This window comes from Lycium ferocissimum, chromosome 9 (genome assembly GCF_029784015.1).
Source record: "Lycium ferocissimum isolate CSIRO_LF1 chromosome 9, AGI_CSIRO_Lferr_CH_V1, whole genome shotgun sequence".
NCBI classification, from domain to species: domain Eukaryota; kingdom Viridiplantae; phylum Streptophyta; class Magnoliopsida; order Solanales; family Solanaceae; genus Lycium; species Lycium ferocissimum.
Genome location: NC_081350.1, coordinates 41,707,759 through 41,725,470, shown reverse-complemented (window position 1 = coordinate 41,725,470; position 17,712 = coordinate 41,707,759). Strand labels below are relative to the sequence as shown.

The window sequence follows — 17,712 nt, the reverse complement described above, 5'->3', positions numbered from 1 at the left end:
TGTGTATATATATATAATTTTTTTGTTATTAGAAAAGATGTCGACGTTCATTCGAGAAATGACATAATTGATACTTTATTTGGGAATAAGTCTAATACCGTCCTGTAAATATAACACTAAACATATTTAGTCCTTTAAATATTTGATAAGCTATGCTATCTTATGTTTTGATGATTTGACAAACCCTAAGGAATCAGATATGATCAGGTTCACCTATTGAATTTGGTATATTTCTGTGCTGATATGTTAACATGTTTCTCGAAGAATCAGATACTATCAGTCACTTTACACAAGCTGCAGGATATGAAGGACCACATATGTTTTCAGAGGGTCCAAATCCAGCTATTACTTGGTCAATTGTACAGCTGTAAAGCTGCTGACACTGTAGCAGTGCAGCAATACATCAGCAGAGTGGCTTGACCAATGGTCCAAAGTTTATGGGCTGTCATCTTCACTCTTTCTTTCTACATAGACAACATCATGTTGAAGTGAAAATTCATTCTTGCACAATCAAATTACTCATAACCTAAGTGCAAGTCTCCATCTCATGAGGTGCTCTCAAGAACAAAGCTCCAACGAACAGAAGGATCAGTTCTCACCAATGAAGATATTTTAAGTCCTTAGGTTTGTTTGAGTCTTTGTCTTTTGTTCTATAAATTGTAAACCTACTCTTCTCTTTTAAGAAGCTGTTTGTAGGTATTTTGAATTCTCAGAAGTTGTTTGTAGCTTTTGAGTGGTATATTAGGCTAGAGTTAGTCTAGATGTATTAGTTAAATTCTCAGAAGTTGTTTGAAGAAGGTTTACCTACTTAAGCTTCTGAGTGGTACATTAGGCTAGGGGTTAGTCTAGGTGTATTAGTTCGCTTGGCTAGAGGTAGTCAAGAGTTACTTACAATAAGGTGTATTGTAAGGGTTGAGGGATTATGTGAGTTAATTCTTAGGTTGCAAGAGTTGTAGTTTGAAGTTGCTCGGTGTTAGTGGAGTTGAAATCTTGCGTGGTAGGTCGTGGTTTTTAATTCCTTGAGCAAGGAATTTTCCACGGTAAAATCTTATATGATTTACGTAATGCACTGTATCAGAGAACTAGTAGACAACTAGGTCTCTCACATACTGTTTGGTGAATACACTTTTGTCACGATCCAACCCCGTAGGCCGTGACTAGTGCCCGAGCTGGACACTCGTGTACACCTGTTAACTATAACCATCCACAACTAGCATAATAAGGAACTTATAAATAAAAAGGCAAGATGTCGCCTCAAACTGTCGCATTGTATAGACGTATCATAGTAACCTGTCTCCTGTGGAGTCACAACTTTCAACTGATATCATAATGCAAGCGCAAGGTCGTCATAATGTGGGGGAATGTCCCAACCACACACGAGCCGACAAGGCTACCATAACACACGACTTCCGTAACATATATATATATATATATATATACGCAAGCCGACAAGGTCGCTACCACACACACAACATCCCAAAACATATATATACGCAAGCCGACAAGGCCGCCACTACGAACGGGAACGTCCCAAAACATAAGTCATGGATACACAATCGAACGACAACTATATACAAACCCACACATATGTCTACGGACCTCCAAGAGTAACAACAAGATTATCATATGACGGGACAGTGGCCCCGCCGTACCCCGGATAAACACATATATACAACAAGAGAATCGTACCAAAAAAGCTAGGCTCCGGAACAAGGAGCACTCCAAGATAGTGAATGAATATCCTAAGTGGCGGATCACCAAAACGCGCGTCCGTACTGCCGGGCATGAAACGCAGCCCCCCGAAGAAAAGGGGGTCAGTACGGAATATGTACTGAGCATGTAAAGCATAAAATACAAGAACAGGATCATACTGAAATAAAGGGTATAGAAAACTAACACAATAACCAGAAAACCACAAGGCTTGCCTTTGAAACACAAATCATGTGTGACCATATCATACCCAACTCATTATGGGACTTAGTGACATAATTAGATAATCATCTGTACATATGCATATATATAACGTGTCCCGGCCCTCTAGTGAGGGACTCGGTAAATAAAATCATCATATACATGTACATATAACGTGTCCCGGCCCTCTAGTGAGGGACTCGGTGAATAAAGTCATCATATGCCCTCCTGGCCGCCATCCCCATATCATCATATCATCATGTCATCATATTATCATATACATATACATATAACGTGTCCCGCCCCTCAGTGAGGGACTCGGTGAACGATGCAATGAAGCCGCGCACGAGAACATGTCCCGGCCCGGACTCAGTGAAAGATGTAACAATATGCACGAGCAGAGTAGTAAGTAACCATATACATATAAGTCATCATTTGAGATTCAATAGATAAGTAAACTAATCAACGCTCGAGTATTAAAATGATAGTCATGTTAAGTTTTCTCTAAACGTCATTAAGAACTATATTAAGGAAAGTCTCAGGAGTCATAAACATGTATCAAGTCAATCCGAGACATCTTATGAAAGTTAAAGACATTATTCATTATAGAACCCTTTAGGAATAGGAACTTTTATGCATCATTTACTACTCAGTCATATAAAAGACTCGAGGGCAATAGCCCGATCATCTTAAGAAATCCAATATCAAGAAGTGAATAGGAATCATAAAACATGCTCGGAACTTATGAATAGAGTTACCCCGAAGCTCATATCGTATCATACTTACATCTAAGACATGCCAAAAGAAAGAAGGGTAGGCTTTACATACCTTTGGCGCTTAATCCATGACTCGATATGTACACGTTGCCCAAAATATCTCGACCTATATTAAGACGTCAAGACTATAGTTAAGCTACGAAATGGCATAACACGTACTTTAACGTTAGTAACTTATTTCGACAATTGGGCAAAGACTTCCCTTATATCGTTCAATCTCCTCACATTTACGCCAACTATACAACAACCAACATAACAACAACCAAAGCACGTCTAAGTTATCGCATTAAGAACTAGTCGAGGCAAGATTCGAAGATATTCCAACACAGCCCACATACGTTTCGCATACAATATCTCATGCATTCCTTTCTTATCAAATTAGTGATTCACATTAGCAACGACACAACAACGACTTCAAAGCCCTTATGTGCAAGAAAATTATCTTAACTTTACAACAAGTCCCGTAACACCCGTCAATTACAATCAACACAACACAAGTTTTAATGACACTTAGTCCACCAATTACACAAGATCAACAACATAACACATTATCTCAATCCTTAATCCCTCAATTCAACAAGAACAGCCCACTAAACAAATATAACTTCATCTCTAATCATCAAATTCCCTTTACTTTCATCATTTAATTCATGACAATAACAACAACAATACTAATTAAAATTTGCTCACCACTTCTAGCTTAAAATAGCCCCCCACGGCCCAAACAAGCTTCAACATCAACCCACACAATTTTTGCATTCAATTCCACATCCACCAATTCATACCAAGATTAATCATTTCCCAAAACATGGAAAAGAGAATGAAATCTTACCTTAGAAGCAAAGCTCTTAAAGTCAACATGTAACCTCTTCAAGAAATGACCGCCGTGAGTTGCCATGGCTGTTGTGGTCTCCATCTTTTTCCTTCAATTAGCCATGAAATCCCTCAATTTAATTATGTAGAAAGGAAGGGAGAGGGGCTGGCCGAGAGCCCCTTAAATGGCTGCCATGGCCGTGACTCTTTTCTCTCTCAAGCTTAGCATTTTTTCCTCTCTCTCAATTCTTTTTCCATAAGATGAAAATGACCCTTTGTTGATGACTTAGTCATCAATCCTAGTATTTATATGTTGTTTATAAAGTGGACATGTGTCCACTCTAGTAACATGTGTCAACTTTTTATTCAACTACCAATCAAATTCTGCCATGTGTCGTGGGGCCCACTTAGTGGTCTAATTAGCTTAATTAATCCCTAATCTCCAATAATATTTCTATACCAAATAAAATTTATAAGCAACTTGTGATTAAAATAAAATCGGAGATTAAAAATCTCTACCCCTTATCCCAAAATAGTCTTGTCCTTAACTTATCGCGATTAGCTTTAGAATGTCCCAATGTTTAAAATACGAGATATAACAACAACCTCTAACAATTTTACAACCAATGACAATTTTGATCTCCAATAATTTAAATTCTAATTCCATTAGATGACAATAACGTGAATGAACAAACAAGGATTAGCAACTTGTAATTTAAGGGTGAAAATCAAGTTTATCTTGATACTGGAGTAGCTATTGTTGTATAGCCAGAATATATGTTACTCCCACCACGGCAAATTCAGATTTTTTACCTTACGGGTGCTCAACTATTTTTAATTTAAAAATTATTTTTGAGATTGGGTGCTCAGTTAATATATTTTTGTATGAATTACTAATATTTCTATATAAGTAATAGTGTTTTGACTCTAAAAGTAACGGCGCTTGAGAACTCATAACATAAATCGTATGTCTGTCATTGACTCTCTCACACGTATTATCACACATTTTCAAATTTCTATTTGTATCAAGATATACATAAGAATAAAACGAAATAATTTGATATACTACATATTTTAAAAGTAAACGACTCATTATTTTATTGTGCATATTCATATTATTTGATAAACAATCATATCAAATCCCCTTTAGTTTCATAAGACGTTTGTGATATTCACCAACAGCCCACATTGGGAAAATATTCCTATATGATGAATAGTTCAAAGTGCAATTCTTCATAAATGCACCAGTTATTCCCTGAAAATCATTAAGAACAAAGAAAATTGTAGGTAATTATTTAGAAATCAATATAAAAATGCATCAATGGAATTAAATTTTGTGCAAATCCTATCTTTTAATCTTTTACCTGTTGAGGAAAGTCACCATCTTCCATTTGTGAATTTATTAACAATCTTATTCCACGATGTATTGGTGTGGGATCAATTTCACACTGAAAAAACAAAACAAGATATTTTTGCAACATTATCAAACAATATATATTTCTTACTTTTTCATCTTGATGGAATAATATATAGGTTTTATGCTTATTTTGAACTTAAATTGTACGTAACATATTATGTGCAACTAAAATGTTTTATTTTTCCTTTATTTATCATGATTATATGAGACAAACCAAAAGAAAACTTAATTTTCTTTGTCTTAACAATTCTTTTATGGATCAACTTGGATTACATATGCAGTCTAAATTGTCCCACACTTTTAGATATAAGGCTACACCCAAAGTAAAGGTTGATTTACACAAATAGCTACTTTTATGCCCTATATTTAGAAATTGGACACTCTTTCAGAGTTAGATAAGTGGCCTAAATTTGAAAGTGGTCACTATAAAATTATTCAGACCACGGGTTTTAATTTGAAAATGTGGACGACTTAATTATGAGAATAAGGCCACAAAAGTGGCCACCTGGTGTAAATAACACAAATAATAACCCTCCAATAAATATATACATTCAGTCTATTTTGTCCATATTTAAACATGTTACTTCCTCCGTTTTATAAGAAGTGATTATTTTCGCACATGCACACTCTTTAAGAAAGTCTTTCACTCCTAGAAAATTAGAGTGTTTTTACTAACTTACCCTAATTAAATGTTTAGAAAAATAAAAGCTACTTAATGATCCTTGATTATGTAAATAAGAGTAATTTTGAAAGAATAATTTCTTCTTGAAATCCTAAAGTCCCATTTATTTTGAAACAAAATGAAAAGCCTAAAACACCATTTATTTAGAAACGAATAGAGTATACTCCTTCCGTTCACTTTTACTTGTCCAGTATTCTAAAAATAAATTTTCACTTTTACTTATCACTTTTAACATATAAAGAGAAGACTATTTCATTTTTTTTGTTCTACCCATGGCATTAAATACTAACTTCAAATCATTTTTCAAATCTAATAAAAATATGCACCAATTAATATGGGTACATTAGTAAATTATGCACTTCATTTATTATTTTTTAAGCGGTGTGCAAAATTAAAAGTGAACGGAGGTAGTAATATTCTTATAGGCTAAATGTGACATATCGGAAAAACATGTATGACATTTTAGCACAACTTATACAAACCTGTCCAGCATTAATGAGAGCTAACAATGCCCATGAAGTTTGAACCAAATTTGATTGATCACCTTCGAGGTTCGTATAAACCTATTGCAAAATAGAAAAATAAAGTTAAAGATGGACTTTAATTTTATATACTGATAATGTAAATAATGGACAAATATATCACATATCTTTTACCTTGCATGTATTGGACAGATAACTCTCACCCCATCCACCATCTTGTAATTGTTTTGACAGCAAAAAGTCACATGCTTTTTGAAGTGCATGACAACTACGATATGTTTTTCCACAAGCTACTAATCCATCTACTGCAAACCATGTTCCATATGTATAGCATATTCCCCAGCAACCATACCTTTTTCATGTTACATAAAAATAAGTAGTAACTCTTTTTCATATAAATATTTGATGTTTGAAGTAAACTAGCCCGATTAATCTCAATTCGCACCGTATAAGTTTTATTAAAGGGAGAAACGGTCCTACTATGATTTTTTTTTTCTTTTCATTTTGAAGGCTTGAAGTGAAGACTTCTAGTTAAGAGTAGAAGGATCCTATTCATCCCACCACAATTCTTGGTGGTAATTAAAAAGTCAATTTGTTTGATAGTTATATGACTACGAAGTACAATGAAAAAAAAAATGGACCTTCTGGGTGTGTTCGGCATGGAGGAAATACTTTTCAATTTTTTCATATTTGGTTGATCAAGATATTTTAGAAAACATTTTTTTTAAGGAAAACAAGTTTCTTGAAATTATGAATGATTTCCTAGCTGAGAGTCGGGAAAACAAGTTTCATATATGAATTCCCCCTATTTGTCTCCTCGCCACCCCCTAAATACCTCACTCCACCCCTTTTATTCCAACCACCCCACTCCAATCCCCAATCTCACACTCACACTAATAGTATTTATCTAGATTATATATAAATACTCGTGAAATAATATTTTCTCCTTATTAAATATCATAAAGTAAGTAACAAAATCATTTATTTTTGAAAAAATATATTTTAAGAAAATATTTTTCGTGAAGAACATTTTTCCTCCCACCAAACACACCTTTTGTGTCAATTAAAGTCGTTACAGAAAGTGAAAAAATTGCCAGAAAAGACTTTTCATGATCACTTTAAAAATCGCCGAGAATAGTCTAGTCACTGAAACTTATTCATGAAGGTTTAAAAACTGATCTACTCTTAAATAGTGCTTGAAATAAATCATTTTACACATACCATGAGCCATCAGGATTTTGTGTGTTCTCAATATATTGTAAACCTTTTTTAATTGAAGCTTCAATCTCCTTCGTTCGATGTCCAGGGTGAAACTTCTTAAACAATGTTAGAGAATGAATTGCTGAAGAAGTGCATTCCACATACCTGCCCAAATAAATTAAACAATTTTTTTTAAAAATGTTTTACATAATGAATTAATAGTAGTAAGTTTGAAAAAATTAAACAGAATTGAAAAATAGGATCCACAAATATTCTTACTCTCGCTCAACTAAAGCGTCCTCGAAAAATTCTGTAGGATTAAACTTCTGATACCCACAAATTAATTAAGAGGAGATAAGTCAATACCAAACGAAAATCAACATATATAATAAATTGTATAATACTAGAGTACAATAGCAATAATAATTAGAGTTAATTTTTATTTTTACAACTTGCACCTAAGAAGTAATTATTAAAATGATAAATTTACTATACCATCTTATCACTTATGTATTAATATTTTAAAATGAACCAAGTACTAATAATAAGGGTAAAATACTTGTAAAAAGAGAAATTATCTCTTGATTTTCCAACTGAACAAGTAAAGGACATCTATTTTTAGTATTGTGGACAAATAAAAGTGGAGGGAGGAAGTAATAAATTACTATTCCCCATCCCATATTAATTGTCAACATTACTAAAAATATTCGCAATATACTTGTTAATTTATAAAATCAAGATAGAATTAATTATATTTTTTTTACCATTAACTCTAATAATTACTAGTATTAATATGAATAAGACACATAATAGAGTGTACATTTATTGGAAAAAGTTAAGGGTAAATTAGCAAGAAAACACTTCTTTTGTGAGGTTCCCATCGTGTAGAAAACCCCCATTTTAATATGCATTGGGCAATATATTATTTCGTGAAAAGAAAGTAAAAAAAATATTATTCACCTCTTTTTTGATACGCATGTTTAGTCCTTCATACCAATAAATTCTTATTTTAGTCCATTGACAATATATGACAAAGAAAGAAAAAGCTAATTAAACCTTCAATTCATTGAAATGTTCACTTTTGATCTCTCTACTTCTGAATCTTTACAACTCTATCAATTTTTTTTTTTTTTGGGTAACTATGACTTTAGCAAATTATTCGCTGTTAAACCGTTTAATCATTCACGTGTTGTGTTAAAACTAAAATGTTACTCTATATTTCATATTTGAGGGTAATATAGTTTTAAAAATAATCTAAAATGTAACATTTTTTTATATAAGGGGATCAAAAGCAACATATTTTAACAAATTGAAGGTTAAATATGCTTAGTTAAATATCACAAGGGGGGAAACCAAAATTTATTAATAACAGAGGGGTCAAAATGTAGTTATATATTCTACATATTTTTTTTCCAGAAGATTTAAACTTTAATGTGTTTAGTGTGATATATCACAAAGATCAAATTTTAGAATTTACACAATTAAGGGATCAAAAATACTATTAACCAAAGAAAGATTATATTTGTCGTTCGTGACTAATATGAACATTAATCTCGTGCAACTTACCTGCAGTGACAAAATAATATTTACAGCATCAAATGAGCGATGATTCTCAATTTTTCCGCCAACAAGTTCTGTTGGCATTTGTGAAAGTAAAAGTGCACACTGCAAAATAAGGAAAGGAATATCATTGTAATGAACTATCTAGAAAATGTAATTTAACTCTTAACAAAAGAAACAGAGTGCAATTTTTTTTTATTTTTTTTTTGTATTCTTTTGTCTTGTGTCCTCCGGCCAAACTTAATTACTGGAAGTAGCCCAAATATACAAGACCTTAATACGAGTATTAAATTATATGCATAGTATATGTATATTATACATATATTACAAGTATATTATATGTATATTTGAGTATACATATACAAAACCTATACAATTGCTGGCTATTTTGTAAACTAGATCACCCAAAGGTATTCGCTATAATTATCCCAATTATTTTCACCTAGAAAGGTATAGTGGGATGGATGGGATCCCTCCACCCTTAACCAAATGTTTCGGGTTCGAATCCTGGGAATGAAAAACTTCTTGACTGAGAGTGTTCTACCGCTTGGGTCTACCCGACGCAAAATTAAATTAATCGAGTCAATGAGTTGCGGTTACTGTATCGTTAAAAAAAGAAAAAAAGTTTCAATTGTTCAACATTTTACCTTTAGTCCTTCAGAAGTGCAGTCAGGAACTTGCCAACCATGATCTTGCATGGAAAATGTCCAAGAACCTTTAGTTATGTGCCTATACATTTTTTTGAAGTCCCCAGAAGGATTGTCTTGGACCTTGAAATATAGGGCATTGGATAAAATAAATAAATATTATATGTGTTATCATACATTGTTAGAAGGAAATATTTAGCTAATTAGAAATTGTTTTATATAATTGAACCTGTGATGCTTTAAGAAAGCTGTGTGCTTTCTTGATGGTTTGTCCAAACTCTTGAGCAATATCACTTGATAAAATTGCTTGGATTGAAAAAACTGCATCCCACAGTTGACAACCAAAGGACTACAACAATAATATATTGGTTAATGGCGAGAGTTTAATTTTTATACATCGATATATCAACAAATTTATATATTCGTAAACAACTTATTATAATAGATTAAACTATAGATATAAATAAAAAGATTTTACACTATCAATATACAGAATTTGATTTTATAAATGAGTAACAAGATATAAAAAGAAATAAACCTGAAATTTTAAGCCATCTTCTGCTATCCAATAATAATCTGGTAAACGAGCAAGGTGGCGTTTATATGCTTCTGAATTTGGATCTTCCACCCAACAAGCAAGGAGACACAAGACCTGCATCAATAAAAGTAATTAATTCCATGATTTTTTTGTTCTGTGTTTTTAATTTTAAGAATTTTGCTCTACTTTATGCTTGTGAAAGGATTTAATTTATGTATACTAACCGTATAAAAAATTTGCACTACCAGAACATGATATTATAACAAGTAACATGCTTTATTTTTCAGATTATTGATCCCACTATTTACTTACAATTACCTTCATTTATGATCTTTCAGATAAACTGATAATGTAAAGCTATTTTATAGTGTTATTAGTGTAGTACAGAACTATTGTGAAAATAGCTGGTTTTGAGATGACTTATTGGTACCTTTTCCACACAGCCAATGCATAGGTATCTGCTATTCTCGTCCTCATAGTGAATATGTTTCATTGCTAGTTTCAATGCCTTTTCCCTCAATGCTTTGAATGGCCATCTTGTCAAAATTGGTTCCGCAACATGATGGAGGAATCCCCACAATGCATCTTGTATCAATGGATGTGGATAGTAAAGATCCTCCTTTAATTGTCATATATAACAAATGGTTAACATCTCATGAATTGTCCAAAATGTTATTAAAGCATTAAGTAGGACAGCCCGATGTACGAAATATTCTGTACTCATGTAAGGTTTGGAGAATGGTCGTACCCTATAAGGGTGTAATGTAGGCAGTCTACTCTGACGCAAATATAAGTGACTGATTTCACAACTCGAACTTGTGATCTATAGGTCACATAAAGACAATTTTACCATTGCTCCAAAATTTGGGTCCGGAGAAGGACTCCACCATATGAGATGTAATGTAGGCTGTCTACCCCGACTCAAACATCAATAGTTAGTTCCACAGCTCAAACTCATTACTTATAGGCCACACAAAGACAAGTTTACTGTTGCTACAGGGTGGAGCCAGGGATCCCTTCGGCGGAAAACTACACTGTTCATACATGGTTTAAATTATTTTTTATTTATATATCGCAGATGTTGAACCCTCTATGATTTCGTCGTGTATTTATTTCTTTATATTTTGAACCCCTTAGTGAAAATCTAACTCCGCCACTGACTACAAGGCTCCGACCTGGAGAAGGACCACACCCCATGAGGTGAAATGTAGTAACCTATAGTGCCCTTCTCTAACGTATATAACTTTGATCGATCGATTCCACATCTCGAAGTGACCTGGGAAGACACGAAGCTTTTTCATGCAATGAATAGGCATATCCTAAGAAACACCCTATGAGATGCCCCTGATTTCAAAATCAAAGCTACTCGTGAAAGATAATTAGAGACAACTTTTTTCTTGCCCCATAGTTTCCCTTCATTTTTAGAAGATTAAAAGCAGAAGAAACTTTAAAATGATAAAGATTGAAAAAGGATAACCTTAGCACAAGTACTCCTTGCTTTATTCCAATTAATTTCGTGATAAGGTTGAGTATGAATTTCGTCTCTCAAAGATTGCACCAAACTGGTTATAGTACCTACGAACCTTTTTCCATATAAATATGACATGGGCATATATACTAAGCGACAATAACACATCATTTTTCCTGCATTGAAGAAAAAATAAGTTAATTTGCGTGAAATTTCTTCTTGAATAACTAATGTTTCAAGGTTTTTTTTTTTTTTTTTTTTTTTTTTGTGGGTGTGCAAGATTTATGAAAATGGAAACCTGGATGAATAGGAAACTGTGTAGGGAGCAGCCAAAATTCTGGTGGCATTGGGTTGCAGCCTTCCCACTCATATAATCCAAGCACCTGCCAGCAATATATGTTAAACTAGACTAGATAATTAAGTTCCCCCCTTTTTTTTTCTTTCAAAAATTGTCTAAGATCCAGAGGCTTAAAAACAAGGTTTCGAATGGGCAGATTGGATTAAATTTAGAGGAGTCAAAATGGCTAGAATTAATATCCCTTTTAAATGTTACTTGAGTTTAAGAGGACTAGATCAACATTAGGTAAACAATGGGTTATCACGCAACCTGCTACCCAACTTTATTAACTTTTAATTTACTTAGTTGTTTTATTAAAATTTATTTAGTTAACAAAAAAACTAAGATAACCTGTTGTATGCATTATGGTTATATATGACACTTATCAAGCAAAAACAGTTTTAAAAATTTACCATGATTAAGTGATTTAATAGAGTGAAAATAATCATTAATTACATATGGGTAAGTGATACAAGTGTATGTACAAACACATGTCATGCATTTATTCTTTTGGTGTAAACACCTGGTGCGAGTAAATTATTATTGCAAGGTTCCTTGTGGGTCAATTCGAGCTCAAATCACCTCAACTTTTAGATTGACTAAATCGAACAGTTCAAACAGAGTTGAGTTAATCCCACTTGAATAGGTTAATTAGGAGAATCATGTTTTCATGAACTAGTTTTGTGATCCCTATCTAAAAGTATCTGCTCAAAGTAAAGACCATTCATTTATTAACTTACATCATGAACTGATCAAGTCAACAACAGGTAATTAGTCATAGAATGTTTGATATGGTAACTTACAAAATAAAGTAAATAATCTGCTTCATTTAACTGATAATATAAATATCTTTATGCCGTTAATGTATATAAGTTAATTCACGAGAAATATGTTACGAGAAGTAAGAATGAGAGTGATCCAATCCATACCGCCAACCAAAATTTTCCCCAAGAAGGAGTAGCTATAGCACCACCATGATCAAGTATCCATTGACGACCTTTAGCCACTGCATTTTCTTCACCATCTTCTGGTCCTTCTCCAAGTAATCTCAATGCTATGTAACTAAGTACTGAACCAAACATTGTGCTGTGACCCTCTATATGAAATCCCCACCCTCCATCTTCGTTCTGTTCATTTAAAAGATAATTAAAGATAGTCATTCATAATTAGTAAAAATAGTGACCTTGAAATAAAGTTAATAACCTTCTATCACTATTAGAAATAGAGATTTTTTCCATTGACATTCGGTGGGGAATTTGTCTTATAAAATATGATTTTTCCATTTCATTCCTACCGAACTAGTTTACTGAGAAACAGATTCTCATTGAAATGCTAAAAACTTCTTAATTTTTCCGTATGAAGACATTACTATTTAATTTATTTTTCCCACCGACATTCAACATTTTTCGATGGAAAATTTCAGTAGGAAAATAGCGATTGTTTAGTATGTATAGCATGTTAAATTGCATTGATTGTGTAAAAATTCCGGGTTAAATTTGTCAGCACTAGGAATTCAGCCAATTACTTTGAGACGCGAAATTTATCTCACTAGGCTAATGAGGAAGAGTGGCATAAAAAATGAAATCCTTTCACAATTTGTCTTTGTCCTTCCAGGGAAGATTTTTTTTACTCTATCTATTTCAATTTATGCGTTTTACTTTCATTTATAGTCGGTTTAAAAAAAGAATGTCACTTGTTATATTTATTTATTCTTTAATCCCAATATTTTACATGTTATGTTAATTAAAAATCAAAGAACATTTTAATATATTACATGCATCTTTAATTTAACACCACAAAATTCAAAATTTTCCTTACTTTTTTATATTTTATGTCTAATCAAATTAAAACACATAAAATTTTTGTACCGAAAGTAATTTGTACAAAAGTGACATTATCAAGATTTTTAGGTGACTATTATCAAGAGATGAAAAGCTTTTTAAGTGGAAAATAACCTGATGATTGTAAAGGTAGCGTTTAATCTCCTTTTGATGTTCTTGTGATAAAACAGTATTAAGAGCACCTGTAACATACAATGCCATAACCTGCACATTTACAAAATTAGCTTGATACGAGAGTATTTATTTTAGGGTCCGTCTGATTTAGATTCACGTAGAGAAGTTTTACTTTTGGGGTTGAAATGCTCATGAAACTTCTGTCGGCTATCCCTATTTGGGTTTAATTATTTAGTGAATGACCCTCGTTTTATTTTTCTTGCAACTTATGGACCTTTTAGACCAGAATCTAAAAATTTCTTTTGAGCAAACTGAAAATGTTAGACAATGTTCTAAATTTTGTAAGTTGCAAAAATGTTAAGTCTAATACTTTTCTAAATTTGAGCATATATGCAAATATTAGGCTCGAGTCTAACGTTATCCGGAAGGATAATTTTTCAAGGGCTATATTTGCACAACTTTTAAAAATAGAGATAAAATCTAATGATAACCTAGAAAAGGGTCATTTGCTTAAATTAACCAACACTTTCTCAAAGAGACTATATTTGCACAACTTCTAAAGAAGTTTCTAATTAGGGTTAGAAAAATTTTGATCCATGAAAATTCTTTGGGTTCAACCTTTAATGTTCTTAACACTAAACTTATGATATTACTAAAGTTATGGATTCAGACCTACTATTTGTTGCAATTTTAGTGAATCTTTATACACAAAATTTCTTTTCCGCATCAAAATACCGGGTTTAGATGAAACCCTATATTATAATGTATTAAGTATTATGGTTGAACTAAGATTTAAATTCAATAATGTTTTCAAAACCTTTCATAACCATTCTTAACGTTAGAACTTATATATAACTAAAGATACAACTATGAGTTCAATTACTATTTATTAGATAATTGTATAGAAGTATTTACACACAAAATTTTTATACAATAATATACACATTTTTTCAATTGTAGGAGGGTGCAAATATACAAGTGAGGATAAAAAATCGGGTCATTTAAGGTAATTTTACAAACATGGGATATTTCAAGTAATTATTTTCTTTAAATAGTCATACCAACTTTTATTGGCAATATATTCCCTTTGACATTACACTATTTTGTCTTTGTGATTGTCCAATTTAGCTATATCCAAATTGATACATTAGACTTTGATAATTAATTCCAAAGGAGAAGGAATATAATTTACCAAAGGTTGTATAAAGAACAAAGGTCCAGCAGATTCAGCAGGCCAGTGACCATCATGTGCTTGAATTGATGAATAGAAATTAATAGCTCTTCTTAGAGTAATCTTTACTGCTTCTTTTGTTATATCTTCTGATTCTTCCAATTTCACTGCTGGTGGAGTTGGACCATATGAATTCTCCTTTCTTAGCTGCACATTTCATAGAACACGCAAGTAATACGTCAGTCACTATTCACAATTTTTTCCTGAGTAAAGAGTAAGTAAGACAAATTATATCAGGAAATATAGGCTATTAAATTGATTTTAGTAATTATAATAATTTTTTTAAACTTTACTCCCTAGTGAAAAAGAAATTGTGATATAGGGGTGAGGCTAAGATGATATTTTCGATTACAAGAAAAATATAGATTTGTGACGGAGTTCATCGATATGAACCAATTTTTTTATGGACATAGAAACTTGTCATAATTTCATATAAATTTGTAACAAAAATGACGGTCCATCATAGTTCGTCACAAATATTGAGATAGCTATATGAATCTTTTGAATCCCCAAGCCATCATGCTCGTAAAATTATACCGAACCCATTTTAAACAAGTATCTCGTCTGGGCAGGGAATGTTCGACATTGAATGTCTTAACAATTATATATATATATATATATATATATATATATATATATATATATATATATATATATAAATGGTCATATAACTATGATTTTCTTTTCACCAAAGTCACATAAATATATTTTTAACAGAAAAATCACAAAGCTTTCACCGTATTAACACAAAAGTCACAATTATCCAAAAACCCAACCTTCCGATGAGTGGTAATATTTTATTTTATAGTGTTAAATCTTCTTTTTTTTATATTTCTAATCTTTTGTGTTGGTAGAGTGAAAGTTCTGTGATTTTTCTGCTAGAATATAGTTACATGATTTTAGTTGGAAAAAACCATAATTATGTGACTATATATGTTTGTGTATATACACACACACTTTATAATAGATTTGAAACTATTACGTACTTTATAATAATTCTAGTACTAAAAACTTAACGGTTGAACTCGTAAAATTAAATTCTAAATTGGCCTCTGCCTGTCTTATTACCTGCATTCGCATGAACAAGTCAGCACTTTGTTTGTGAACAAATCTATGCTTTTTGAATTCTTGACGCATCATCTCAATTTGAGCAATTTCTTGAGGAGTTCCAGCTTTTTCATCAAATTCCCAGTGCTGTCTTCCTATGTGATTGTTTGTAGTTGTCAGCCATGGCCCTTCCCCTTCTGCTATCTTCAACTTCCACATTCTCTCTCAACTTGTATATAAAATTTTAAATTTTCTAACAAGGAAGCCAACGAGAGATTTTTTATTATATTACTTTACTTATTACTTATACTATATATAAGAGCCAGAAACAGCTTATGTTCTTAGTGGTCTTGATTATATTACTTATACTTAGCTACGCAAAGCTTTTGTTGCCCATCGAGCATAGGTTGTAGACATAAATTTAGTTTTGCCTATAACTCATAAGTTCAGGATATTTCAAGACAGTCAACCTCATCAATTGACAACAAGTTCTGGCTTATAGTAAAAAACTAGAAATTATGGTTGATCGGCAACAAAAGTTCTTCCCAGTGATTTTTTTTAGGTTAAGACAATTTTTTAAAATTTTTGTTAAGGGAGACAAAAATTCAAGACCAGACACTTTTAGGAGCCGTTTGGACATGGTTTGAAATCATAGTTTCAAACCATGTTTGGACATGCAATTTGGATATCTTAAGTTGTATCTTCTCTTATAGGCATAAAAACCCGCAAGTTGTGAAAACTATCAAAACATTCCCGCAAGTTGTGAAAACTATCAGAACATTCTCAATTCTTATAAAATCTTACCATATGAGCGAGTCAGTTCATAACAAAATTAATACGCTACTAAAAGGTCTTTCTAAAAAATACAACATCAATTTATCAAACTTTAGTTCAATAAAAATGAAAATTTAACATGAATAGTAATGATGTTGGTATAGATAAATAAAGGTAGACATAAATAAGGATTGGTGGAAGTTAATGAGGTTGATAAATGGTTGGTGGGAGTATTTGTTAAAAACATCTACCAACTTATGGGTCTTTTTTACAAAATATAAACTTATGGGTCAAATTTTTATATTTAAAATTTTTGAAACCCCAAATCATGCCTTTTTGGATGATTTGATGTTTCAAATCATGGTTTGAAACTATGAGATAAAATGCATGTCCAAATCTTTGGTTTTATCTCATAATTTCAAACCGCATGTCCAAACGCCTACTTAGAAGTATATGCTTGGAAGCATTCAATGGAAAAATGATATTCATCCATCAGGGAAAAAAAAAGGACAATGAAATAATTTCCTCCACAAAACATAAATCATTCCCTTGATATCAGGAAATGGTTGGAATATAGCTATTATTCTTTCACATATATTATCAGAAAGAACGTCGACTTTTAGGGACGCCACACGTTATTTCTTGTAGGTTGAAATGTCTGCTTCGTCTTGGCATTAAATTCAAGTTTTGAGGGCATTTAAGGCAACTGCTGTTAACAGGGACAATTTCGACTAGAAACGAATCTTACTGCAGCTTCACCTCGAAAGGTAACCTACTGTCTAATGCCAAGTGCCATCGAAAAGTTTGACTATGTGTCACATATACCTACCATCGCAAGTTTTTTTTTTAAATTTTTTTTTTTTTTTTTTTTTTT

General features: G+C 32.2%; 1 protein-coding gene across 1 annotated transcript; it reads right to left on the bottom strand.

The window, feature by feature from the left end:
* Positions 1-4,293: 4,293 nt before the first annotated feature.
* On the bottom strand, positions 4,294-16,362 carry LOC132030863 (lupeol synthase-like). Its single transcript, XM_059420626.1, has 17 exons — positions 16,086-16,362; positions 14,979-15,164; positions 13,787-13,876; positions 12,761-12,958; positions 11,793-11,877; positions 11,504-11,670; positions 10,457-10,645; positions 10,027-10,140; positions 9,718-9,837; positions 9,489-9,611; positions 8,788-8,946; positions 7,561-7,604; positions 7,303-7,446; positions 6,256-6,433; positions 6,082-6,162; positions 4,865-4,948; positions 4,294-4,755 (listed from the first exon to the last, which is right to left on the bottom strand). The coding sequence occupies exons 1-17, from the start codon at positions 16,281-16,283 to the stop codon at positions 4,636-4,638; spliced, it is 2,280 nt and encodes a 759-aa protein (XP_059276609.1). The 5' UTR covers positions 16,284-16,362; the 3' UTR covers positions 4,294-4,635.
* Between the last annotated feature and the right edge of the window lie 1,350 nt (positions 16,363-17,712).